Source organism: Maylandia zebra, linkage group LG17 (genome assembly GCF_041146795.1).
Source record: "Maylandia zebra isolate NMK-2024a linkage group LG17, Mzebra_GT3a, whole genome shotgun sequence".
NCBI classification, from domain to species: Eukaryota; Metazoa; Chordata; class Actinopteri; order Cichliformes; family Cichlidae; genus Maylandia; species Maylandia zebra.
Genome location: NC_135183.1, coordinates 6105157 through 6132888, shown reverse-complemented (window position 1 = coordinate 6132888; position 27732 = coordinate 6105157). Strand labels below are relative to the sequence as shown.

General features: G+C 42.9%; 2 protein-coding genes across 2 annotated transcripts; both read right to left on the bottom strand.

Annotated features, from left to right (window-relative positions):
• Window positions 1-766: 766 nt before the first annotated feature.
• Window positions 767-12222, bottom strand: LOC106675989 (low-density lipoprotein receptor-related protein 8; the record flags this gene model as incomplete). The annotated part of the gene is made up of 6 exons (XM_076876149.1): window positions 767-1141; window positions 2493-2611; window positions 4192-4416; window positions 7672-7843; window positions 11845-11899; window positions 12022-12222. Coding segments are annotated over 6 exons (975 nt in total), but the record flags the coding sequence as incomplete, so codon positions are not given.
• Window positions 12085-23116, bottom strand: LOC101481557 (prestin). Its single transcript, XM_076876161.1, has 16 exons — window positions 22963-23116; window positions 21503-21766; window positions 20325-20464; window positions 20024-20134; window positions 16403-16584; window positions 16090-16254; window positions 15775-16010; window positions 15522-15669; window positions 14942-15055; window positions 14750-14827; window positions 14565-14660; window positions 14217-14323; window positions 14037-14106; window positions 13870-13962; window positions 12365-12471; window positions 12085-12222 (listed from the first exon to the last, which is right to left on the bottom strand). The coding sequence occupies exons 2-15, from the start codon at window positions 21670-21672 to the stop codon at window positions 12379-12381; spliced, it is 1803 nt and encodes a 600-aa protein (XP_076732276.1). The 5' UTR covers window positions 21673-21766; window positions 22963-23116; the 3' UTR covers window positions 12085-12222; window positions 12365-12378.
• Between the last annotated feature and the right edge of the window lie 4616 nt (window positions 23117-27732).

The following is a 27732-nucleotide window of genomic DNA, read 5'->3' as shown; positions in this document are numbered from 1 at the left end:
GCACATGAGTTGACAACTCATATCTCACATGCTCAGAAGAGCAGCTATATGGATGTGCATGTGAAAGAAATGGATGCTTAAGAGCTGTGGGCTTGTGGTTTTTGTTATGCTTGTGCATAATCAAATGTGGCTAAATGTCAGAAACATTTTCTCTGCATGCGAGAAAACATGTGAGGATGACTGATTTGGGGTTACACAGTCGCCACAACAATTCCCGCTCACAATAAGTTTCTACAGTTTTCACAAAGTTTTACATGTGATCCCCCAGGTCTTATTATTGTGGATTTGTCTTAACTGAAACTTACCGAACAGTGTATGAGCTAAATGTGAACATTTTACAGTTACTTTGTTTTTAACTAAAGAATAGGAAGAGTTAAACTAACGTTTGCTTAATTTATACTATTTAAGAATCAGCTGCAACACAAGTAAGTGCACTCTTTGTTAGCATGGCTCCAATATTTGATTCACCAGTCCACTTTCTTCCACTCAGGGACAGACACTATGGGCAGAGAACCATTCGTGCTCACATTCACACCTACAACCAATTAAAATCACCAACCTAAGCTTCACCCAACCCCATACATGACTGTGAACTGTGGGAGGAAGCTGGAGTATGTGGAGGGAATCGACACAGCCACAGGTAGATCGTGCAAATTCCACACAGAAAGGCCTCAGCCTAGATTTAAACCCAAGACCAACTAAAGCGAGGCGACAGTCCTACCACAGCAACACTGTGCAACTCGTGCATGCTGTAATATTTTTTACTCTCTCTTCTTTTACGTTTAATAAAACTCAAACTTCCTGGGCATGGATGACACCAGTTTTAAATATTTTGCATGAGTGACTCTGTGGAAATGTGTTCTGCCATTCTCGACACAGATGATTCTTTGCAGGTGCTCTTTGCTGGAGGTGTTGTTTTTCTTGCTCCACAGTCCACCTTAAAATACTCCAACTGTTCTGCTGAATTTGAGGCAGGACACACAGGCCACAGCTTTCACTTTTTTCATTCTATAAAAACTTGTGTTTGAAATTGAAATTGAAATTGAGGAGAGCAGCACTTTGCGGTTGTCACCATTGAAATCCACGCTGGACAGCAGGTGCAGCTTGGAGTCCACCCAGTAAAGTCGTCTGTTGGACAAGTCTGAGAACATGCAGGGAAGGGGGAGAGCGAGAGAGAACAAAATCAAGAGGGGGTAGGGGAGAAGGTGAATGGAGAGAGAGAGAGGTCACTCAGAGTGAAACGGCCCAGGGTGAGGGGTATATGGATGTAATGGCCCAGTAGCTACACAATCAATCTTCTTTGACATGACGACCTCAGCCCCGTACTAAGAAAACACAGATGTGATTGTAATATTGCCGCTTGACTTCTTTGCTGGAGAAAATATATATGCCCTTGAACAGATTCATTAGTCTTGCTGGACCTATTTTAAAGACAAACTTTGCTGTTTCGCAAATCTCAAATAACTCCACATTTCAGCCACTGCTATATTATTTATATTAGGCCCAAATCATTGTTGTGTCCTTGCTATGAGCGGCAAAGTGTTGTGGTGTTTACTTTGAAATCGAAACACCACATTGAATTTAAACAGCAAAGGAAATAATCCCTGTATTACTCTTTTTTTCACCAGACTCTAAGATTATGCTTTTAAGAAAAACATTTAAAAAACAGAAAGCAAGAATTTAATTAGTAATTAATAAAGAATTAAGCTTTTGTGTGCAATAAGCAATTCGAAATTGGTAAAACACTGGAAGTATATGAAAAAAAAGCATCCAATAAAAGCACCAAAGTAAACTGAAGGGGGAAGAGAATTAACACGATTCTCTGTCCCCATTCACCTCTCCTGACTCAATCACCTGCACTGTTCGGTGGTCTCTATGAAATCAATGACCAGGGGAACACAATTCACCCTTTCTCTCCCACAGCCGCCTGGCGCCAAACCTCTCATTCGCCTTATTCCAAAAAATAATTTGTTTTCATACAGATGCGGCGACACCTCAATTCCACAGAGTGTGGCGACTGTGTGCTTCTATTTCTCCTCAGGCAAGGGCAGCTGAGAGGAATTGGCTGGTGCTTCGGAGGGAGTTGAAAGGGATGAGGGGAGGTATCGACAGCACAGAGCGTCTGGCTTATTAATTCGGAGCCTCATACTCACTGGCTTGATTGATGAGAGCCAGACACAAACTGAGGTATATAACAATAAGAGCTACTTGGGTTTCAGCACCCATAGACTATTTTCTTCTCTCAACTTGTGCTGTTTGTCTCTCTCTGGCTTTCCTCCATGTGTTGTTTTTTTTCTTTGTGTTGAATTCACTCGAGACACTTTTTTCTCTCTCTCTCTAAAAGCAATGTCAGCATAATAACCTTTTTTTTTTTTTTTTAACAAAACTGCTGTCAGAACTGATTGATTTTTTCTATCTGGGCATCATCTTCTAGCTTTTCATCCTTCTTCCGTGGGCTTTGAATGTTCAAAGCTACATGTTTTTTTCCTTACCTAGAGTTATTCCATTGGGCCATTCAATGTGTTCAGACACCAAAATTTGTCTATCCACTCCATTCATCCCAGCCTTCTCAATTTTGGCCTGACCTCCCCAGTCTGACCAGTACATAAACCTGCGGGAAGATACACAAGTTAGATTAAATTGAAGCAGCAACCTCGGAGGCTGAGAAATCAAGCCAACGTGACCTGCCTGCATTCTCTCTGAGGGCCACCAGATGGTGATAGCTGTGGTTGTAAAAGAGACCTGAAGTCTTACAGAAGGCTACGAGAAATGGCTTTCTGATTTTACTCATTTGTTTTGGGTCATACTGAATAAAATATCAACTGAAATATTTTGTAACCATGTTACAAAATGATATAAAAACCGCACACTTGATGGCTAATAGCTGTCCATCAGAAGTCATTAGCCAATGATTGTGCGGTTTCACACTTGACTTCTTGTCAACTCGGGTTTTTTGCCAACCAAGCTGGTGATGGCAAAAGCTTCAATACAATATGGCACTTCAGAAACCAATGTGTGGCTATCTGTGGCTGAGTGCCTAGCTTTAGAGCAGGGGTGAAAAAAGTTTCTAGCTTGGTATAAAAAGTAATTTTCCACCTTTGTGACATCTTTACATTTCATCCCTTTATAGGGGCTTAAAGTATTAATACTTAAAGTTGTGAATTATTAGTGCTGTGGAGCGTGACGCTTGAATGCAGGCGGTTGTAGCACCAACTCGCGGCAAGGCTTCAACTTCCGCTACTTCAAGTCATTGAACTGGACCTTTTTGTTTCTGCGTTTGTGACCTTTTGAACTTTTAATACAATCATCTAACAAATAATATGGCTTCCTGTGTGCTCTACTTTTGGTGAGTGAAAGCTAGTATTTTATTTGTCTGTTACTTAATAACTAGCAGCTTATCTGTGTGTCTAGCTAGCATTAGCTGATAACTTAACATACAGCTTATCACCCAAATACAGTCCAAAACCAGTGAGAGATGCCATTGTTCATCTTTATATACATGTTGTATCATTAAGGCACGGCCAGTTCAGTGTCAGAAATGAAAGGAGTAACTTTGCTAGGACCAGTGAAGAGAGGTTAATATGCAATGTCAATTGTTCTGAAAAACTCTTAACTGACAAAATCAACTGTACTCCGTCACACGATGTTCCACAGACATCTTCTCTCATTTTCTTTGCAAAATGACTGTATTATTAGTAAGACAGGCATTGAAAACATAAAAGGGAAAGCACTGTGCAAAACAGCAGGTACTGGAAACTTGGACCTTATCTGAATATGTGTGTCCATGATAAAACTGTGAAATTGTGGCTTCATTTGCATGTATTTCATGCTAGTCTAGCTTTGTAGAGCTGTGAAAAGACGTCTTTGGGGAGCTCAAGGCACCCGAGACAAATGGAAAGAGTTAGAAAGGGAAGACAAAGTGTTACATCCCATCTCAAGAAAACTGTTAAACTGCTTAATCTAACAGATGGGCTCAGTGCTACAAATAGCCTTTACTGACTTTAGGCCAACTTCTACACCCAATCTCTTTCTACTATAACAACACTGGCTTTTACAGACACACACACAATGACAGTAGGACCTCTTACTCGCCCTCCCTCCTTCCTGCCTTTTTGCTCAACTCCTTTGCAATCTTTTGCTCCTTTGTGCATCTTTTCAAAATCCCTTTACCCTAAAACTAACCCAACTCACCCTTGGTGCGGATCCACAGCGATGGCTCGTGGCTCGTTCAGCTCGGTGGTTATGAGCATTTTCCTTTTCCTGCCATCTCCCGTAGCGACAGATATGCTCTTATTGCCTGAGTCCGTCCAGTAGATGTTCTTGTGGACCCAGTCGACAGCAAGGCCCTCCGGGGAGTGGAGCGAATCGATGAGCGTCACCTGCTGTGATGAGTCACTGGCCTTGTTGATGTAAGCGCTGGTGGGCGGATGGAAAGGAAATGTATCAGTAAGTAATCTGGAAATTATAAAAGCCTAATCCATCACAGAGGTGCTGGCACGATGGATTTACTACCGTCTGGCTTCCTTTCCTTGGGAGGAATGACTTGATTGTGAGTGGCTTAGATATCTTGTTGGGAACATAGATTCTTCACTCTATTCAGGTGTGAGGGGCACCCAATCCTGACACCTTTATAACAACTTCAGCCTTCACACCAAACACAGCCTCCCAGGGAGAATGAGTCTGTCTTTTTCTATCAGCACCACATGCCTATATCTCCCCTTTAACCGAGTGTCCCTTTCTTGTCTTCAGTTTCTTTGATTTTCCTACTCCGTCCACTTACTCTGTCAACTCTTCTATCCCCATTCCCCACTGACATTTCCTTTACTGGTGAAAAATGTTAAAACTTAATAGATTACTGCCTCGACAATATATGAATGCAAGAGCAAGATGGAAGAAAAAATGCTTGATAAAAGGTTGGGACAAGCAATGTCCCAAGTTGCACAGTGCCTTCACATTTTAGCAACGCCTACAGGAGTAAGAGGAGACGGGAGGTGCATCTTAACTAAAGAAGAAGGTTGACTGGTAGTCAGAGCTTGGAGATGCTCACTGTTACATTTTGCCAACCCAAATGTCTTCATCTTTACAGTCAGGTGAGTGTGGGATGTTATTGTGTGAGTGTGATAGATAATCTATGGGTTCTCAAGAGTGCCTCAGGGTTTGCAACATGGATCCAACGCCACACTGTTTCACCCTCGAGGGTAAAACGGCTCAAGCATTGTGGACATGAAGGAAACCCATCGTGTTATTGATGCAGCATGCAGCTACTGAACTCTACTGAAAACGCCAGAACAAAAATTACATTTGACACAAATTCAATTTGAAACAATTTTCTTTTGCATTACATTCTGTTCTTTGATACTGAGTAATCGCGAGTTCCACTAAAACATGTTTTCTGTTTAATCTCTTGTTCAATTTCTCCAATATTTAATTTTTTACAAACACAGCAGATATAAAAATTCAACACGTCAGGTTTTCATGATGTATAAAAATGAAGAAAATGAGATCAAGGTAAACGATTTAAGAAAATCATTTCCACCTTTAAAGTTTAACCTGCACAATTCACAGTCACTCTTCAATTCTATTTGGGTGGGGGACAATCACTGAAAAACTTACTATTACCTGGCTGCACAAATGTGCGCAGCCTTAGACTAAAATACTGTTAAATACCTCTTTTGATTTTACTACACCGTTCAGTCTTTTTGGCTAGGAGTTTGCCACAGCACTGAGTCTCTTGATTTGGCAATACTTAACAGTCTTCTTTGGAAAAGTACCACAAATCATCGTCAGGTCACCTAACAGGTTTTGATTTGGATTCAGGTCTAAGTCTTTCCAAAACTTTAATCATCAGGTGAAGACATTCTTTTGTAGAATTGGATGATTTGGGTCATTGTTGTGCTAAAGGGTGAAATTCCTCATCATTTTCATCTAGCAGCTGCTTTAAGTTTTTGTGCCAAATTGGTATCAGTATTGGAACTGCTCATATTTCCGTCCATTTTGAGTAAAACACAATGTATTTTATGGTATATTTAACAGCTTGGACATTCTTGTGTACCCTTCTCCTGACTGATACCTTTAAATCATGAGATCTCGTTAACGCTTTATAAGCTTTTTCTGGACCATGGCTTTTAATTTATGCATGTCACATTAAAAATGGACAAAGTTCTGAAGTCATTTTTCTTGGGGTCATATTTTCTCAACATCACAAATCCAGATATTTTGACAGTGCTATGAAGATGTTTTATATCCACTTTATATTCTTTTACTCACTCTAATTTCACTATGTCCTTAATTTGAGTTAGAAAATCTTCACATAGACTTAGGTTGAACAGGTTGGTGGGCTGAACAGAGGCTTCGGGCACAGTGAAGAATAAGACAGAGACAGATGAGTCCAAGTCCACTGAGCAGATTGCATGTTTAATTGGTTGAACCATTGTTTGCAACAGACATCTCCATCATTGGGAGAAGGTAACAAGTCATCGACCCGTGGCATGCTAATCACTATGAATTAGTCTGGAAAACCACATTATCACATTGAGGGTGAATGAGTAGTGCAGACTTTAATAAGCCTAACTATTTCGTATATCACCTTATCAGGGAACAAAACAAAATAAATAAAAAAAACCCCACAATTTACTGATAGTAGTCCAACCTAATAAGCTCCGATTTCTAATTTCATCTCTACCTGGGGTTAAGATCTGTCACCAAGGCAACTTGGACAATTTGCTTACATATATTCTACTGTGGCGTTACAGGAGAAAAGAAAACATATGGTAATGTCAAAAAGAGCAGATATTCTAAACAGCAGGAAAACTTGATTCTGATGCTATGCACTTGGGTGCAAGTGCAGAAGATTTTGCTTTGAAAGATTAGAGAAAAGAAAACACCATCAAGGACAACGCCAAGTAGATTAAGCTATATAACTTCCCTTGCTGTTTGCTACTTAAAGCAACTTTTGATATGTGAGTTTATTTACGGCATCGAAAAATAGGCTTCGCTGTGAAAAATGAGTTCATTTGTCCGTTCCCTGTCACAAGCCCTTGACTGTGTTACCAAGTTTGTGTGGGAGAATGTCTGCGTGTGAATGTGTGTGTATGGAGATGAATAATGGCAGCGATTATTGAGGCAGTGAAATTAGTGAGAGCATATGGCTCAGCTGAGATGATAGAAAGCCCCTCCCACAACCTGTCAGCCATCAGGGTGACACAAACACACACACAAATGTATGTGCAAAGCTATGATATGTGCACACACACAGACTCACACAGTGTGTGTGAAGGACAAACAGGTGCGGCTGACTCACTACCAGAAGGTGTGACAGGTTGAAGCACACAAGATGGATGGACAGAGGAGAAAGATAATGAACATGTTGGCTGAAGAATGACAAAAGTGAGTTATCTAACTTTAAGGTCCTGCGTCTATACAGTGGCTTTCATCGTTTTATATGGGCTTCCTCTGCCTTTATAGACAGAATATATACACATCATTTACAGCATTTCAATAATTACACTGAAATATACAATTATAGATCTTTTTTCTGTCGATTAAACAGAATGATCCAGCAAAATCTAGTGCGTTTTCAGTTCTGTGTAGCAGTACCTGATAGGGTTAAATAAATAATTTAAAAAATAAATATAACTTGTCATTGTGTGTGCGTGCTGTATGTGTGTGTACCTGTATATTTTCTGATGATACAGATCACACCAGAACATCTTGTTGGTGGACACGTCCACATCCAGGGCCACGGCATTCTTCAGTGTAGGGACCACTTGTGTGTACTCACTCTTCAGCAGGTGAATACGACGGATTTCATGACGGTTAGTGAACAGCAGGTACGGACTCTTTCCTGTTGGAAAAGGAAAGATGTTTATGTTACCATCAATGAAACCACTGGACAGAGAAGTTATACAGAACAGCTCATCTGCCCTGTAACCCACTGCTGTGACTCTAAATTAGGAACCTACCAAATATGGGCCGTTTGTACTGCTTTTGCTCTTGGTATGTCACAGGGAAATATTTGTTACCCTTGCAAAATACCTGTACGTGAAAGCTGAACTTGTGAATCTGTACTGTTATAGGCATTTGCAGCTAGACTGCTGACTAGAACCGAAAGTATGAGCACATCACTCCAGTCCTGGCCTCTCTGCATTGGCATCGTGCCTCATTTTAGAATTCAGTTTATGATTGTTTGATCAAGGCTCTTAATGGGCGGCCCCTAGCTTGTATTACCAGTCTTATTCATTTATATTCACCAATATTTCCCAGTCTCACAGACCCACTGGTGAAGGCCTCTTACTGTACATGTCTCAAGGTCATGCCTCAAGCAAAGAGGTGACAGAGCCTTTGCAGTCGTTGCTCCACAGTTTTCAAATCTACACAATCACACGAAAGCCGAAGTTCTGATAGGACTCTATGCAGTCCTCTGAAAAACTAAGTACTCTTCATGATTCAGTAGCTTGTAGAATCACCTTTGCAATAACTTGAAGCTACTGAAGAACTTTGGTTGACTGTTCACAACGTTGGTTCAGTTCATTGAGTTTTGGCAGGATGATGCATAACTCGGGTGTAGGTCTGGATGACCTTAATTGGACCTTTGCAACACCTTCATTCTTTTCTTTTTCATTCTGTTATAGATTTGCTGCTGTGTTTGACATCATTGTCTTGTAGCATGACTGAATTTGGGTAAAGCTTTAGCTGTCAGTCAGATGGCCTCATATTTGATTCTAAAATACTTTGGTATACAGCATCGTGCTTGACAGTTGGTATGAAGTGTTTGTGTTGATTATGTCGTGTTTGGGTTTTGCCTGGCCTGACCTTAAGAGGAATTTATTGGGACGCCCATTCCTGGGAACATTGTGACATTTTGTTAACACACATACACACAAAATAGGCTGTTCTAGTGTTTCCCTTTGCTATTCTTCACCAGTCTAATAACCTACATACTGTTGTGTACAAAGATACCGTGGGTAGTGCTGAGTGTTTAGCCTTATTCCCAAAAGGGAACATAATGTAAGCCAACTGTACTTTGCATTTGTACTATTTAGGTCCTTAAAGCATGTATTTTTGATGATGTGAACATAAATTATGTATCCAAACAACCCCTTTAAAATAATGTTTCCCATCTACACACAGATTTTAGAACAACATCATATTATTGAGTGAGTTTTTCACACAATTATGCACAACAGGGAAAATGATGTATGTGGTATGATTCAGTCCACATGGAAAACACACACCCCTTTTTAAAGACTATTGTTTTGGAATAAAGATGCAAGTGTGGTGTCCTACTGTTGGAAAAAGTTACATTACTCTTGTTAGTGAAGTGACCCAACAAGAGCCATGCCACAGTCTATTTTAAGTACAACAGTGCATTGCTGGGGGGTTTTTTCAGGGGCATTCAGGATGTGGCGTTTGCTGGCACATTAGTTACCTGGTAGCGGACACACTTCAGCTGACTGAAGGTGAGGATGGCTCAAGCATTTGAATAATTCTAGGTAGGTGACAAGGTCAACTCTAGCACACAGAGATACCTTAGTTTGTGAGCATGGGAGCATTGCTGTGACATCTATATTTTTGTCATCAAGCACTTTCAACCTAAAATACAAGAAATGTAGTCCTGGACTCTCACTACAGTGCAGCTAATAAGACATTAATGTTTCTTTTAATTTAGCAGCACTGGTGTGTCCTGGATTGCCACTCCCATTACATTTTCCAGCACGTTTTTTCACATTTGTTCTCTGTCCTAGCTGTCACGTCATCTTTATTCTCCACTGTCCACAAAAATCAAAACAGCATTCAAACAAGACAAAGCCGGCCGGCAGCAACGTTCGAGCGTGCACAGACAGCACAAACTCCTACTTTCACACAGACTCAACCGTGCTTTGACAGGTTTCCTCAGCCCTGGTTTATTACAGGCCACTGCACAAGGAGAAAATATTACAGTTCTACTACTGCTAGGATCCAATCATTTTTCTCTTACTGCTGGTTTGTAATCATCAATTTCCCCTGCTGAGAGGGCGAGCGAGCGAGAAAGCGAGAGAGAGACAAAGGAACAGGCAAGCGCAAGTAAATCTGACAAATGCAGGTAAAGTCAGGGAGAAAAGATCATTAAGAGGATGTAATTAAGGAAGGACGAAGGAAAAAGCCATCAACAAAACAAGTGAAAACATGGGAAAGTGGGAAAAAGAGAGAGAAAAGTAAGAACATTTTGAAGCCTGTATAATGAGGACATGGATAACTCCGACATGTCTTTCATCAATCCCCACAGACTCACTTTTTCACGACAATATCTCTTATCCCTCATCGGTGTTGTCACAGCAATATGTCCTTCTGAAGTTTATTTTTTTTAAAAAGAAAAAAAGAAGCTGAGTCACTGTTTTCCAAAAGGCCCCAGCACTACAGATGTCATCAAAAAGTGCAAGATTATCTCTTCTACAAGATATTGCAAAGCTACAGTCAGCTATCTGAACAGCAACATGGTTCCGTAAATATATTTTAATCTGCAGTGCTCGTTCAGGGCTGCTCTGCCCCATCAGCCAATTAAGATAAAGCTGCAAAAGGATAAGTGCAGCCTGGGAAACACTGTTATTGTTGAGTTAAACACTGTTATATACATGACATTCCTGCAGTGATACCTTTGTTCCATTTACAGGGCACACAAAGCAACTAAAGCAACCTGCTGTGTTCACTTTTTGGACAGCAGCTTCATTACAGTGTGAAACAAGCTGCTGCAGCTTCATCCCTGCCTTCTTCTGGCTAGCTGCCACTCTGAAAACATCCTGAGCGCTCGTGAGCCAATATACTGAAAGTGAACTGTAAATATATCGTGTGACATCATGTTTACCATTTGGTTCCAAATGATATCTTCTCATTTTCAATCCCAAATGTGCAGAACAGGAGCGTCCTGTTTGTTACTGCAGGAATGGCTTCAGTCTGTGAACCACAGGCTGTGTCTGTCAGGACCCACAGGCTTAATCATTCAAACCAAAACTTTCAACAGAGTTCTGTCATAGTGCTTGTTGCCCGTTTCCATCCTTTACATTATGACCCCAGTGTGTGGAACTTGTCTTTATTATAGGTCTCCACTTACAGACCTTATCATGTTCTCATTCATGCAAACATCGAAATCAGCCAATCACATGGCAGAAGCTCAATGCAGACATCAGCTGGAGTTCAAGGCAAGCATCAGAATGAACATGGCATGACTAGATATCAGACGTGCTTTAGAAGTTGCTGGGACTTTCCAACACAATCATCTCCGAGGTTTACAGAGGACTGTCTGAACGTAACAGGCGAGCAGCAGTTCTCTGGGAGAAGATGCTTCAGTGATGTCAGAGAAGAAGTGTGTCGAGCGTGACAGGAAGGTAAGAGTGACTCAAATAACCACCTGTTACCACCAAAGAGCTTCTCTGAATGCACCTCATGTTGGAAAGCAGATGGGCTACAGCAGCATCAGACCACAGGGCGCCACATCGCCCAGCTACAAACAGAAACCTGAGGTTGCAGTATGCACAGGCTTTCTGTAGCAGACTTTGGTATAAACATCATAACTGCATGGATTCCTCCTGCATTGGATCAGTGGTGCTACAGTGTGAGGGATATTTCCACGTCCATGCCTTTCTAACCACAGTGTACCAACTCCTGCAGGACGATGTGTAACAAAGCACCAGTCCTCTAACTGGTTTCATGAACAGTTCATGGTCCACAAATAGTCCCCACAGCTATTTGTAAAGATAAGAGGATAGATGGGTGGACGGGTTTTAATTGCGTTCTGTACGTAGTACGTATAAAACAGAGCATGTGTACAGATATTTTCAGATCTAATGAAAAGTCTTAATAGTCACTTACTGTTGCAGCCAGCTATGACCACCCGGACATCTACGGCGGCATGCTCTTTAATGATCTGCACAAACAGATAATAGTTTTCAGTATTTGGGCTCTACACCATGAAACCGTGACTGGAGTTCAGTGAAAATATGCAGCTGGTGCTCCTGTGCAGTGCAGCGCTGGAGAAAGGGCCAGAACCTGTCTGATGGCTTTAGCTCCCACTGAGTCAATGAAAGTTGCAGACGTCCAGTCCAGGATGATGGAGTGGACTGTGCTGAAAGGCTCAAGGAAGACCACCTCCTCTGAGTCGCCATGTCTGTCGCCAAACTGGCCGTTCTTCTGATCCTCCGCCACGTGGCTCTGGGACAAAACGTCATGAGTCACTGCCTCATCCTTGTACTAGAAACAAAGCAGCACCACAAAACATATTATTTATATATATATATATATACACACACACGCACGACCGTCACATGAGTGTGTATTTAACCTGTTGACAAAGCTCAAAGTTTGGATAGACAAAAGAAAAGCAGTGACCCACCTTGGCACAGATTTTCAGCGGAGACGACCGATTGCTGTTCGTCTTCTCCTTTCTTTTTTTTTTTGGGCTTTCCGAGCAGCTTGTAAGTGTTCAGGGTTTAGCCCCGTCTGTAAAGATCAACATAATCACAACAGAGCTGTTAACATCCAACTCAGCACGTCATTCTTCCTCACTCATTTACCTCTACCATTACCTCACGTCTTATTTTGGCATTTTCTCTGATAATTATTCATATTACATTACATAATACACTTGTTATTAATCTCATGTCTTTATCCTGTCTTCCTTCTCTCCCCCCAACCAATCACAGCAGATGGCCCCGCCCCTCCCTGAGCCTGGTTCTGCTGGAGGTTTCTTCCTGTTAAAAGGGAGTTTTTCCTTCCCGCTGTCGCCAAAGTGCTGCTCATAGGGGGTCATATGATTGTTGGGTTTTTCTCTGTATCTATTAATGTAGGGTCTACCTTACAATATAAAGCACCTTGCGGTGACTGTTGTTGTGACTTGGCGCTGTGTAAATAAAGCTGAATTGAATATGAAAAACAAAAATGAGAACTGAAACAATGTTTACAAAACAAACACATATCGACGTCTTTACTTTTGAACTTTAACACAATAAGCATGAAGCACATGATCAACTGCTTTCAGTAACATCTGTGCTTCACCTGATTTGTCACAAAACAAGTGTTAATCTTGCACAAAGATAACCTGAGTAAAAGCAAAATGCAGTTTTCAACGTGTGATTTCATTGTTTAACCAACACAAGCTATCTAAACCTGCACCTAGGTGAAAACGTAATTACCCAGAATTCATAGTTCCATCAACTGTCCAAGCTCTGAAGCAGTAAAGTAATGACCCTGTTACCCTTTGCAGCTGATCATGGCACCGTGTTGCTTTTTGAGCTCTTGTAGCGTCTCTTTGTGTTATTGATGCGATCAGGCATGGCTGTGACTCGTAAACACTGAGCTCAATCCATGATCTTACAACGGGACTCTTTTCCCCTTTAAGGACTCAACATGCCTCCACAGTAGCAACAGAGACTGATCCCTAGGAATCAGGTGTTGCTGGTAAAGCTGGCACAGTTACTCCTTAGGTTAAGACTGGGAGAGGCTGGGAATATTTCCCACACGGTGCTTAGATACTGGATAAACCTTTAATTCACACAGTAAAGTTAAAATGTATTCTTTGCTCTTAGTTATTTGAACACACAGAAAAGCAGAAATGACAAACGTAGAAACGTTTTCACTGAACTGTTGAAGCTTCAGCTGTAACGTGAACAGGCTACAACTGCAAACCTTCATTTGTAGCCAAGACAGTGAAAACACAAGCAAACTGACTTCCTGCTCATCTCAAAGTAGAGCTGTGCTTGCATCTACCACCAGATGATTACACGCTCACGCTGCTCCTCTCAGACTGAGTCAGGTAAGACCCAGTGATAATAAGTGCTTCACATATTTCCCCCACAAAAGGGTTTCTGTTTGCTTCCACACACTCAAACACACTGCTACCTTCTTCTTGAGGCTGTTCACATACAGGTCACTGTTAGCAAAGTAGATTGAAGAGTTGGAGTGGAAGATCTTAATCCCCTCATATTCAGCCGCCTGAGAACACAAACAGCAGGCTTGGTCAGTGTGGATGTTTCACACGGAGCAGGTTTCTCTCCTCACACATTTACCTCTTCATACTCGTCGACGTCACAGTAGAGCCCCGTGTTAGCGACGTGACCCAGGATGGAAGTTTTAGGGCTGGAAGAGAAAGAAAACAGCTCAGAGCACAAATCAAACCTGCTCTTTGAAAACTCTCACAGCTGCCTTTAAGCTTCAGTTCAAGGAAAAACACATATCCGAATCATTACCTCTGTGTCCTGTATATGACTGTCAATATGGCAAATGTGACGGCCACCAGGAGGCCGTAGTCCAGTCCCAGCAGCACAGAAGCGATAAAGGCGATCACCCAGATGGCCTGAGAGGACAAAAAGGAAAGTAACATGAAACTAGCATGAAGAGGAAGCGTTTTGCAAGACCAAAGCAGTTTTAACATAAGCAAATGTCTTCAGACGACGTGCATTTATCTCCTGCACATTATAGTCACACTTCTGTCTGCAAGCTCAGCTTCTCCACCGTGTATTCACTCGGGTTCACATAAACACCTCTCAGAGTAACGGTGCACTTTAAGTCAGCTAAGCTTGGTTTTAAAGACTGACCAGTTCAATCTTGCTGGTCCTCCACAGACTGGGAATGTCTCTGAACTGCTTGAACATCCCTATGAGGTTGACCATGATGATGGCAGCCAGTGCAGTCTGAGAAACACAAGCAAACGAGAGCCAAAGAAGACATATAGGTGTGTGCGGTCTCATAGGTCACGCCCAAACGTCAGACGGGAACTCACCTGAGGGAGCGGCTCGAAGACAAAGCCGACGGCCACCACCACCACCAGCACCAGCAGCGACGCCAGGAGCCCTGCAATCTAAAGCACACACATAAAAAAGCAATAACTCCATCAACACACCTCTCACTCTAACAACAGCTTTACAGCACCAATTTAGATAGTGTAATCACTCCTGCAGCTCGTGTGTGTCACCTGTGTTTTGCCTCCTGTGCTCTCCTGGACCAGACTCCTCGACATGGAGCAGGTGACGGCAAACGTTTGGAAGAAGGAGCTGATGAAGTTACACAGACCGAGTGCAATGAGCTCCTGAAAGTGGACACGTGGAGGAAAACCGTGAAAAAGAGAGGAAAGTCCTTCTGCAACAACATTTACACACGTCAGCTTTGGACAATTTCAGGAAAATGCGACCCGTATATTTTCCACAGTCGTGCTTTACTAAATGCGTGACCTGCATTTATGTGTCAGCTATGTGTCACTGGAGGACACGCTTTGCTCAGTCTTCAACGAATAGTACAGTCAGGCAACTATACAACGCTCCAAACAACTCAGTGTTCAATGAAATGAACACGTTCCAACAAACTGGAACAATGAACCTTTTTGTGAGCAGCATTTCCAATATCAGCGTGCAGGATAAAAATATAACTTTACAAGATTTGCAACAAACAGCTAGAGGACGTCCCATCATCCAGAAGATCCAAAGTGTCCTAACCAAACATTTAGTCACACACAGTGCCAGAGGCTCATCAGCAGCTCACCCCGTGGACACACTCACCTGGTTGCCATCCACACTGTAGCCATGTTTCAGGGCAAAGATCTTGGCCAGCAAGACGTCCATGGAGAATCCTACAATCGCTATAGCAAAAGAATCTGTGACCAAATTGGGCAGCAGCGAGATGTTTGGGGCAGCAGGAGGGCGAAGCCTGTAACCAATAAGACAACATCTGTATACCTCTGTCACATACGTGTAGAGAACACGAGCTTAAACCAAAAGACACTTAAACAAATCCATAGAGTGTGCGGCCTACCCTGTTGGTATGTTCCCAACCACATGGACCTTGTATTCCTTTGATAACGACAAACCATAGGAGATGCCCGTGGACACGATGACCACAATGATCTCTCCAGGAATGGGAATGGGCAGCTTCTTCTTGAAGCGCTCGTTGAGAATTTTGATCACGTAAAGGAAGATGATACACCCGAGCCCCAGAAGGAAAGTGGCAATATTGGTGCTGGTGATTCTGCTGAGCACTGCTTTGACACTCTGCAGTGACAGAAAGGTAAGTGTTAGCGATTCATTGACCATTATGGGAAGGAGAAAGACAGGGCCTCTCAAAACTCACATAAATAGCAGAGAGAAACCCAGAATAACGCTGCGTTTCCACCCCCAGCAAGTACTTCAGCTGGGAGATGACGACGTGCATGGATGCTGCTGTGGTGAAGCCTCGCACCAGGGGCTCGGTGAGGTAGATTGCTACAAAGCCAAACCTGAGAAGACCTAAAACAATCTAAAGGAATGCAGAAGAAGAGGGGGGTCAAAAACAATGTTTCATACAGAAACATTTAAAATCGAGTTGATACATCAACAGTGATTCAGACATGCTGCTGCTGCTGCTTTGGATAAACAGTGAGATTAGCCACGGCTGCTCTGCAGGCGGGAGGCTGACCTGGATGAGTTGTGACCATCACGGCCACCTGGACCCTGCTCTTATCACGAAGCTCCACGTTGATGGCATCAGATGCGTTGGATCCAGTAGCATTGATATTCATAAACATGCTGTCTGGTGCCTCCCTCACAGCGACGCCCCCAATCATCAGACTTATGACAGCAAAGGTACCTGCAGGTCATCGACACAAACACAGCGCTATGATAGGCTGGGGTCAAAGCTGATGTCGAGTACAACGAGCGCTCAAACGCAGCACAGAAACTGCAGACTTGTGCTCGCACCGGCCTTTCCTCTCACCACCCTGTGACGGTAAAGGCCGTCCTGCCTCACACTTGAAAAGCAGCCCAATAATTTCCTCTCGTTCTCTGCCAGAGGGGACTGTCATCATTCCCACAGCAACCTGATGTCAGGCCAGATTTTGGCCAGCGGTGATTTACAATCTTTGCAGATTAGCTTCTCAGCTTCAAAGGGTTGAGCAGGTCTAGTTTATTGGACCCATTTGTTGGACGGATTTAAACTGACAATCGAGACAAGCGTGACAGCGTTGGAGAAAAGAAAGCAGCCAGATTGGTGAGACAACTGAGGCTGGGTTTAATGAAATCTGCTTATGTCAGTCTTTACGTAGTTAGAGGCAGCGAGTTTTACAATCCCAGTTGTGGAAGATGTTAGAAAGTGAAGTTTTACAACATCTGTCAAGCTCAAATTTTAAAAACCTTCCACAGGACACACGTTCTGAGGGGTTATAATGTTACAGTTTTTGCTGTTTTGTTTTTACATTTACTAAACTTTCGAATTCACAAAAATGATGTGGGTACATGCTGATTATCACTTAGGCTACGTTCACACTGCAGGCGAAAGCGCATCAAATCCGACTTTTCTGACCCTGTGCGACTCATATCCGATCATGGTGTGACAGTGTGAACGGCACAAATCCGACCTGGGTCACTTTCATATGTGGTCCTGAATCCGATACATATCTGATGTTTCAGAAATCGACTGCTGTTTGATGGTCATGTCGCATTAAATCCGTCTTTTACGTCACTGACACAAGACAGACGCCAATTATCAGCGCCGGAGAAGACATCGCGAACGTTTCCTGACCATCCCGTGAAACTGTTTGGAAGACAACGTTGGAGAAACGTGAACATTTTATTTGTACCGTATAATCTGCAGATTCTGACAGAAATCTATCCTCTGAAGCACTGCTCCTCTAAAACAGCAATAAGGATCATTATTAGGTTATCTACATTATTATGTAAATAACAAAATAACTTAAAGCAAAAATTGGGAAACATGAAGTCCGAAGTCTTTATATTAAGGTCATCAGTCAAACATACTGTTGCTCTGGGTCTAAACAGAGCGCGTTGTGTGTGACGTCTTCTTTTGCGCGTTTGCTGTCACATTTTATTTGTAGTGTGAATGAGCAGACAAAAGAATCGGATTTGATCAAAAAATCTGAATTGAGCATCAAGACCTGCAGAGTGAACATAGCCTAAGAGACTAAAAACATTTAAACCTGCTTGGATTGAAACCAGAGCACAAGGTTAAGCCTCTGTGGGCAGTATTTACTTTAAAGGTAGAGGTCAAAGGTGACATTTGGATGCAGATGTGAGCCCCAGCATCACTTCCTCAATGTTAATCAGAATTTTAAAAACATTTTAGGAACGTTTGAAGATCAGGTAATAACGTCATATTTACAGTCCCCATAAACACTCTCAGTGAGAAGGTAAGCAGCATGTATACAGCACTGTCTGTATAATATCAATACACATGTATGAATGACAGTTTAAGTTAGAAGGTTTTGTCAGTTTTTAACCAATAAAATCATTAGTGGAGCTTGAAGACCTCGGTGGATGTCAGTCAAATATGAATGGAGTCTTAACATGACGTCACTCCACACACACACACACACACACACACACACACCTCGTCTATCATGTGATAACGGGGTTTTCTTATTTGCTTTCAGAACCTGCACCTGTAGGTAGAGTTATCCACCCTCACGTGCACACAGACAGAGAACCACGGTACAAACTACTGCAAACAGAAGAACAAACTGTAACCTACAAAGTAACACAGCTGTGACGAGATCATCTGCACTGTGGGAGCAGAAGCCTTCGTCTGGAAGGCAGAAACTGAATCTCACTATGCAAAGTGTGTGAGACATGAAGCACTGTGGTTTAGTCTGTGGGACCACGGAGCTCTTTCAGCTCTTTCCGTTCTTCACAGAGAAATATCCAAACCATCGCACATACGAAGAGGACCACGAAGGTTTAATAAAAGCACAGTTGGCTTTAACAAAATGAAACGTAATATTTTTATCGCACCTGTCCTTTTTCAGGAAAACCTCTCCCACACACAGTTGCACTAAACCAAACATCACTGCAGCACTTTGGTGCTGTTCATCAAGTGTGCGCTGTCTGATGACAGGCTCATCTGTGTCTTATTCTGCCATAATGTGACGTGTTGTTTCCTCACCATGTGACAGTTTTACAGGAACACTTCCTGTTTGTGAGGTGCTTCATTGGGTCCAACTGTCAGAGGGACTCATAGGTCACAGCTGGCATTTGAGACTTGGACCCATTTCAAGGAAAGGAAGCTGTCACAGGGTGAGGTCGCTGAAATGCCTCCCGTGAAAGCTAAGCACACAGTTAGCACACATACAAACATTTCCTCCACACCTTTCATCTCATAATCTGAATCACTGTGTAACCCAGTACACCTCACAGTCACTACAGACACAGCTGTGTGGAAAGTGACTAGTTGCCTGCAAGACTTGGATGTGACACCATTAATGTGGATTAAGAAATCTATAAAAAGCTCAACCATGTAAAAATGACATCATCTTAACTACATTTGTCTTCTCTCAAAAAGCAAGCGAGAAAAGAAAACAGCTCGGTGCGTCTGAACGTCACCATCTTGGTGTTTTGAAAGCAGACATGGGGAACAGAGGGGGAGCCAATGAGAGACAAATTCTGGACAATGTCAGGAGTCAGGCTGGAAACAAATCAGCTATAGTTTCCTATCCTCATAATAGGCAGCAAAGCATTACTGGAAATACTGTTAGACGTGAGGAAGCAGCCGTGGCCGAGCACACAGCTGCAGTGAACCAGAGGAGCTGGCTTCCATGGTTTCTTTATTCCAAACGAACATCAAGCTGGAAAATGAAGAAGCTAGCAATCAGTGACACATCCAGGAAGCAGCAGTTTCCTTCATATACAATCATTTTCTTCTTATACATCTTATTTAAAAGCTTCTTTCTTGGCGAGAACCTTAACACCAACTTTACATTTAACACTAAACTGAAAGGAAACGTCAGACCGTGTCAGGGTGTGTCTGTTTGGATCGATTTCAAACAATAAATAAATATTTTGATAAATATTTAGGTCGGGGCATCGCCATGGCGGCGGTACCTTTAATTTCTCTCCTCTGTACATGTAGCTTCAACAGCAGAACATGAAATTTTCTGTTGTGTGTGTGTTGGGGGCAGGGAGTAAATAAGAGGGTGGAGCTTATGGAACAATGATGAGCATATTGTAACTGTTTTCTTGTACGTGGGCAGAGCCGGTCACACAGGGCCATGAGGTCAGAACAGAGACGGCTCTCTCACCTACTGATATGTGTCTGGACGTGCCAAAGAAGGTGTACAGCAGGACCGGGTAGAAGGAGGAGTACAGACCATAAACAGGAGGCACCGCAGCCAGCATAGCGTAGGCTAGTCCTGTGGAGCAGGGAAGATAACACGTTTCCAAATAAACAATCCTGGAGGTTCAGTGACTCCATCACAGTGTCAAAGTGTCAGCGATGGCAAAACAGAGTCAGCATGAAGCAGAAACTGCTCCTCTGGAGCCGCAGCCGGCCCTGCTCGCAGCCTCGGTGCTTCACACGGCGCTGCTGCACAGTTCACTGACCTTGTGGAAGCTGCACGACTCCCGTGCTGAGACCTGAGACCACGTCTGAAAAGAGGTACTTCTTGACTGGATACGACGGCAGCCATGAGAGAATAGGCATGAAGCTCGGAGCTGCTGCCTTGGCCTTCTCTGAAGAACACCTGTGGATATTCAACACCAATCAGATTTTTAAAAGCCTCCACAGACAAAGTTTTTCTGGAGTCGCTTTCATGTTGTTGACTGCAGGATTCAAGAAGCCCCCTCGTGTTAGCTGAACTTTGGAATGACTCGTGCTTACAATAGTCCTACTATACCTTTAATAGCAGCACCACGTGAGTTACACTGGTTAACAGATATTTGTTCTTTCTTACACCACAGAAATATCATTTCAGTGATAATGTTTGTTCTGCTGTTACAGATTTAAGCCCCAACATTCACCCTCACTCTGCACTATAGCCAAGAGTTATTTAAGAAACATCAATGTTTTACAACTTTATGACACTTTTGTTGTTCCCTCTGCAAAATGACAAGAAAGCATCTCTATAAATGACTCTAACGTGTCACTGTGTCGATTCCCACCCTGAGCTCTGCCACACCCTCTGCCTCGCTCCCTTTTGCCCTGCGTCCTGTGGATGGTTATGAGTGCAGACCCGTTCTTCACTAACTCCCGGGTTGCTCGCTGTACGGTTCCAAAGCACATCTCTGCTTTTGTATGAAGACCTCCTCCTCCTCCTCAGCTCCCCTCAGTAAGCCCTCCCACCTGTCTCAGTCCCAAATTGCCAGCGAGCTGGCATTAGCATGTCATTTCCCAGCCTTGTTCGGGCGGCTTATTTAACCCCCGACTTCTCCCCCTTTTTGCTTGCCCAGCTGCATCAGTTCCCAAATAAAAAGCAGGGACAGAGGATCCCGGGTTTGTGCAGTTTAGCTCTGAATAACTTTTTCATTTGTTTTTAAATGTTAGAATGCAACATGATCTATTTGAAGATCAGTGTTGGAGCTTTTTTGCATTTTAATGTGTTAAACGTCTTATTTTTCCACTCATCTAAAGGACATTTGAAGGTTGCACATCAACTCCCACAGATTTTCCACTGTCTTCTGGCTTCAGTTTATACAGCACACTGGGATCTTGTGTGTGGATCTATGTCGATGCTGATCTGTTCAACGACATGTTGACAGGAAATGTCCAGAGAAAGACTTACTGGAACTTTTCTGCCAGCTTCTGACAATTTGTGGTGGTGTCTTCTTTGCGTTTAAGAAGCTGTGCCTGGATCAGAGTTTCATTGTAGACAGGACGCTCGATCCTGTAAATCAGCTGGGAGTCTTCATCCTCTCGAGCTGCTGCAGCCACCACTTCTTCTTCTTGCTCCATGGTAGAGGCCGGAGGGCTGGCGTAGAATCTATGTCCCGTGTAGTTTATCTCTCCCGCTTTTTCTTCTCGGCTGGTATATCCTCATTCCTTAAACCTTTTCAGAGCAAGCGAGGACAAGACATGACAAGATAGTTATGATTTCTACAAGCATGGGTGACGATAATAAGAAAGCCCTTTGCTATGCTGACAAAGATTTCAGTTTGATTTGCAATGATGCAACTTTCGAGTAAATATTTGGTCTCTGACCAGCTTATGTAATGGCTTGCATTAAGTCTGATGTACTGGGGGAAAGGTTTGCTGAATAAATCATAAGGCATAGAGTTTCCTCAGGGTAGGTGTGCAGTGTTTTACAGCTACAGGCAAACCTCTCTCCCAGAAGTCTTGCAACCACACGTCTTCATGGACCACGATCCAGGAACAAAGCCATGCATGTGGGTAACGTTTATAAAAGAGGAAACACGTAGCTGGTCTGGTTAAGTACTTGGATTACACCTCGACATGGTGCCTTCAAAGTCAATCCAAAAAAACAAAAAAAAATCAAATCTCTGGCTATGCAGATAAATAGTGAATGAAACTACTGTGATACTGTGAGAATAGCAGGCGACTGTTAGAAAGGTTAGAATACAGTTCTGTATTTGATATTTACATTAATTATTTATTAAATCTATATTTATTATTTTATATATAATAATATGCAAATGAGTAACACTTGCTTGTTTTTCCCCGTGTGTGGAACAGGTCCTGAACATTAACAGACTTATGTCAGAGGTTTTATATATCATGCAGAATAAAGTCTCCTGTTCAGTCATTCTCGCGCCGACAGTTGAACGCCTCGCGCTTCTTCCCATTTCCTCTCCTGTGCTAGCTCGCTCACATCACATTGTAAAAAGCAGCTTTGATAAATTCAAAGCGGAGACACGAAATTTTAATTAAAGGGCCAATATGTACTACAGGTACGACGGCGAGCGTAGCTACAGCAGCTCCCGTGGCTGTGACAGAAGCTCAGTAGGTAAAGTGGTCGCCCCATGATCGGAAGGTCGGCGGTTCGAATCCACTTAACGGCTACCCTGAGGTACCCCTGAGCAAGGTACCGTCCCTACACACTGCTCCCCGGGCGCCTGCTTAGTGGGCTGCCCACTGCTTCACTGAGTGAATGGGTCAAATGCAGAGAAAAACAAGTAATTTCCCCATGGGGATCAATAAAGTATCCATTATTATTATTATTATTATTTCACCTCCTCACAGGGAAACAAGCTAACTCAAAGATAGTAGCAAAGACACTTCGCTCACCTCCATCCTCCTTGTTTCCCTCCAGCCGCTAAGATGCTGTCGGCTCAAGGAGAACACAAGTACATACACTGACCTCTTCGGTTGAAGTTTAACAAGGGCAACGTCCTTTCGAGCACCAAACGCTGACGATAAACCACAGATAGGATGTGCGGACAGGATGAGTCCCTCTGCTTAAAACTTTCTTGCAACTTCCGGTCCGCAAGAACGGGAGTAGCTCTGCACGCATGCGTTGTTGTCTTTATCATCCCACTTTGTAGTCCTAAAACAAAGGGCAGGCCTACTTTATGTTCTTGCTATGCTTCATTATCAGTGCTAGAAGACAGAAAGGAAAGGGGACCTTTACATTTTAGCAGTTTTTGTCTAAAAGGTTTTCCAAATCTGGCATTTCCTGTTCTCTCTCAAGATAAATACCAAATATGGCAGGCACATTTATTACAGACACACAACACCGCTGTAGACACTCATCTACTGGAGTCAGAGTGGGAGCTCTCGTGTTTGGGGACAGGGGGTGGATGATGAAAGCAGAAAGTGTTTGACGTATGGCAGGCCTGGCCCCCTCCTCCCGGTGCCGTGTTGGTCACCAACACGTGCTGCAAGCCAGGATTCGGCTTTGGAGTGAGCACTCGCGTAACTGTAAATGAGGAAAAATGACTTTAGTTTAAGTTTATTTATGGTCTGTGTGAAGTCACAAGAATGCAGTCAGAGAGAAAGAGCGCTCAGAGAAAGCTGCCGTGCTTCCAGGGAGACTTTTCCCGTCTTGTGTGAAGTTACTAAGGATGAATCCGTCCACACTCTGACCGTCAGCTGTACTCTGCGCAGCCGCAAACTGTTCGTATGCCTAAAGAAAAGCCACGTCCAGTTTATTACAGGTGAACTATGCCTTAACAGCTGTGTGGACAAATGTGTCTTTTTTGCACTGAAAAAACTCTGGGTGGTAAACATCTCATGAACAACAGCAGAAAGTCACACAGCAGTGTGAGTCTAACCAAATATCCCAGCTCCAACAGAGTCATGCAAAAAAAGTAGGTTAAGCAAAGTTTGTTTGTCCTCTGCTGCACAACCTCTGCACAGGGGTGTGCTTGCTCAGGTTTAACAGGTATTGGTCAACGTGAAATGGCTAGATAGAACTTTTTTTTAGTATTATTTTTTTAGTATTTTATTTTGAACTAAGTGAAAATAAAACCAGAGAAAACTCTGCTAATAGTCAGTTAAGTTGCTGAAGCAGAGACCGAGGGTGCTGCAGTGGTGCTCTCAGCTGAGTTTAAGTGGCTGGTTTGGCTTCCACTTTCCCCTCCTGGATTATGGAACTAACTCATGTTTAAAAGTGTATTTTTATATTTAAATGTATAATTATGAACAATAAAAGTAATGCATATTAATATTGTTGCATATATATGTATAGAAGCTCAGGGACCTGAAGTGCAACAAGCAAATATCCCTGATACCACAGCAGCAGCACCCTGATCATATTTTCATGTCATTTGTGCATAATTATAACTGTGAATGTTGCAGCACAAGTTGACACTCACCAGACTTTGCAACATTTTTCTAATTTTTTGCTATTTTGCTGAGCCCATATAAACCGTAGTCTCAGCTTGTTGCCACCAGGTGCAGTCTTCTGCTGCTGCAGCCCATCTGCTTCAAGGGTCCATGTGTTGTGTGTTCAGAGACACTACTTTGGTTGTAACTGTAGTTTTTACTTGAATTACTGTTGCCTTCCTATCAGCTCAAAGGAGTCTGGCTGTATTCCTCTCAAACTTAGCAGACTGATCATGTCTGCATGCCTAAGCATACCGAGTTGCTACCATGTGATTGACACATACACATGAGTGAGCAGTTGAACAGGTGTACCTAATAAAGTGGCCTGTGAGTGTATTCTGTGCTATACTTTTGTTTGACCGAGACAACAGAGACAGATACACAACAAGATTAAATCAGAGATAAGACAGAGCAAGACAAGGCACACTGGAAGTCCTACATGACATGTACATGTATACACAGAAACGTACACACTGCATGTAAGTGTGTATACAACTGAATGTGGGTACTTTTGTGTGCATTTGTGGGAGGGGTGCATATGGGAAGAAAACAAACAACAGATAAATAATCATGCATAACCCTCACCTGTCATGAAAATCGCCAATCAACTTTAACTACTTCTGAAAACCTGTTCTGACAAGATCATTTCCAGCATTTCATGGTTGCCCTCATTCCCATCCACAAAAGAAAACGATGTAATCGGCCTACACTCATTTTGTTTGAGGTAAAGGTTTCATAGTGACAATAAATATCAGTTTGATGCTTTGTGGCAGCATATTTGTTTAACCTGAAAGAGGTCAACGTTCCCTGCAATGATTAGGTGTCAAATTTCTATACAAGTTCTTAAATGTTTAGCAGACACGAAAAATCAAATGAAGTTTATGTGTAAGTTCAATAAGGAAGGTCTGTAATGACTCATATGCCTGCTTATCTGTTCTTCACATCACTACCACTTTCCCACGTTTTCATTCTCAACCGTAACTCCAGGCCTCAAGGGCCATTGTCCTGCAGGATCGAGCCAATTTAAATGGCTAAATGACCTCCTCAACATGTCCTGAAGTTTTCCAGAGGCTGGTAATGAACTAGTCATGTGATTCAGGTGTGTTGACCCAGGGTGAGATCTAAAACCTGCAGGACACCAGCCCTCGAGGCCTGGAGTTGGACACCTCTGCTCTAGTCCAATCTTCTTCTTGCCTGCCTTCTTTGAGCCAATCAGTCTCCTCATTCTCCCACTTAGACTCTCATTCGTGCAACCCACCGCCTTCCCATCTCCACCTCACAGACAGCTCAGTCAGAGCTCCACCCAAGCCTTTCATTTCAGTCAGTTGCAGTGCAGTGTGGGGTTTTTGTTTTGTTTTTTCTAACCATATGTGGACTACAAGTATGGGTTTTCTGGAGAGACTGGCAATGTAATTCAAACCCATCTTCTTCACAAAGGATCCACTTAGGATCACTGTGTACGATTTGAGAATCATTCTTCTCAATCAAGCACAGGCGACGGACATGGCAGCTGCTGAATGACTCATTAACACAAAGAACTGTGTTCATTCCGAGATAATCTCCAGTGAGCCACTGAACCACACACCTGCCCATCATACAGTAAAAACCTACGAGGCGACCGTGGCTCAAGAGTTGGGAGGTCGCCTTGTAATCCAGGAAAATCACCTTCATTTTTTTCTGTTTTATCTTCAGCTACTTTGAGAGTTGGGAGTTCGCCTTGTAATCGGAAGGTTGCCGGTTTGAGCCCGGCTTGGACAGTCTCGGTCGTTGTGTCCTTGGGCAAGACAGTTCACCCATTGCCTACTGGTGGTGGTCAGAGGGCCCGGTGGCGCCAGTGTCCGGCAGCCTCGCCTCTGTCAGTGCGCCCCAGCTGTGGGTACAATGTAGCTGCCATCACCAGTGTGTGGATGGGTGGATGACTGCATGTGTAAAGTGCTTTGGGGTCCTTAGGGACTAGTAAAGCGCTATACAAATACAGGCCATTTACCATTTACAGACCATTTACCTCTTGGCTTTCAGTGGTTCCAGTATGACACTGAAACCATACTTGTTTGCATCTTGTACATGAAAACGTGATATCAGATTACTGAATTAAATGTAAAGTTTCTGACAACAAAACAAAGACAGGCAGACCCCGGCTGAGAACCAAAAAATGTGAACTTGGATCATGTTCAACTCTTATATGAGAAATCAACTGCGGAAAGAGGGAGAACCCAAATACAGAGAGACAGAGGCAGGGAGTAACAATAACAAAGGCTGATTACCAAACATAGACGAAACAAGAAAACCAAACCAATGAACCAATGAAAAAAACCTAAACTGGAAAGACACTAGAAAACTTGGTGCACGGAAATACATGCTCTGACCAAGGACTGAGGAAGACAGAGACGACACTGTGGGGTGAAGAGCGAAGTGGAAACACATGGGAACATGGCAGGAACAGATTAGACGTAACGAGACGGGGGAAGCAAAACTGAACACACCGAACTCAAGAGACAGTCAAAATAAAACAGAAGTACTAACACTGAAACTATGACTAAGATGTGTGGACTTGATTCAAGCAGACATGACAGAGAGACCTTGACAAAGACAGAGAAAGGAGAAGCAAAGCCTGAAACAAACACAGAGGACGCGACAGACTCTCACAGGAGACACGGGGATGACACAGAGGAACCTAACTGACAAGAGACCAGAAACACCCAAAAAGACCCCAAAAGAATGAAACCCAAGATTAACTCTGTAAAACTTGAACCAAATCATCTTCATTGTGCCAAAGAAAGATTCAAGACGTTGACACCTGAAACAAGTCAGTATGGTTTAACCCACCTACTCACGGTGCAGGAGTGCTTTTGGCTGGTCTGGCTCTCAGATCGCTGACTCTGAGCCAGCCCTTCATTTTCCTCACGTTAAGGTTATATAGTGTTGTTCACAGGAATGTCTAAAAATTCAGCGCAGCATCATCACACAGATTAAACACAGTGTGCATAGAAAATGTTATTTATTTTTGTTTACTTATTTTTTATTCTTCTGGACAAACAACATAAAGGGGACGTGGCTGCTGACCCAACTGGTTCCATGGATGGTTCTCCAAATTGTAACAGAACTACAGCTGAGATAAGAAAACTAAGCATTAGATGCAAGAATGATGTGCAACCACATTATAGAAGAGATTATACAATATTTTCTCACTGGGTACTGAAAGATGGGGAATGTCCATGACATTCAGTCCAC

Bases quoted from the DNA above. Each gene is read 5' to 3' on its own strand.
- LOC101481557 (XM_076876161.1), bottom strand. From the start codon at position 21,672: ATGGAGCAAGAAGAAGAAGTGGTGGCTGCAGCAGCTCGAGAGGATGAA. The intron at 14,661-14,749 runs GTGAGTTCCCGT...TGTGTTTCTCAG, and splicing joins TCTTCGAGCCGCTCCCTCAG to ACTGCACTGGCTGCCATCAT. The intron at 14,324-14,564 runs GTCAGTCTTTAA...TTGTCCTCTCAG, and splicing joins GGACCAGCAAGATTGAACTG to GCCATCTGGGTGATCGCCTT.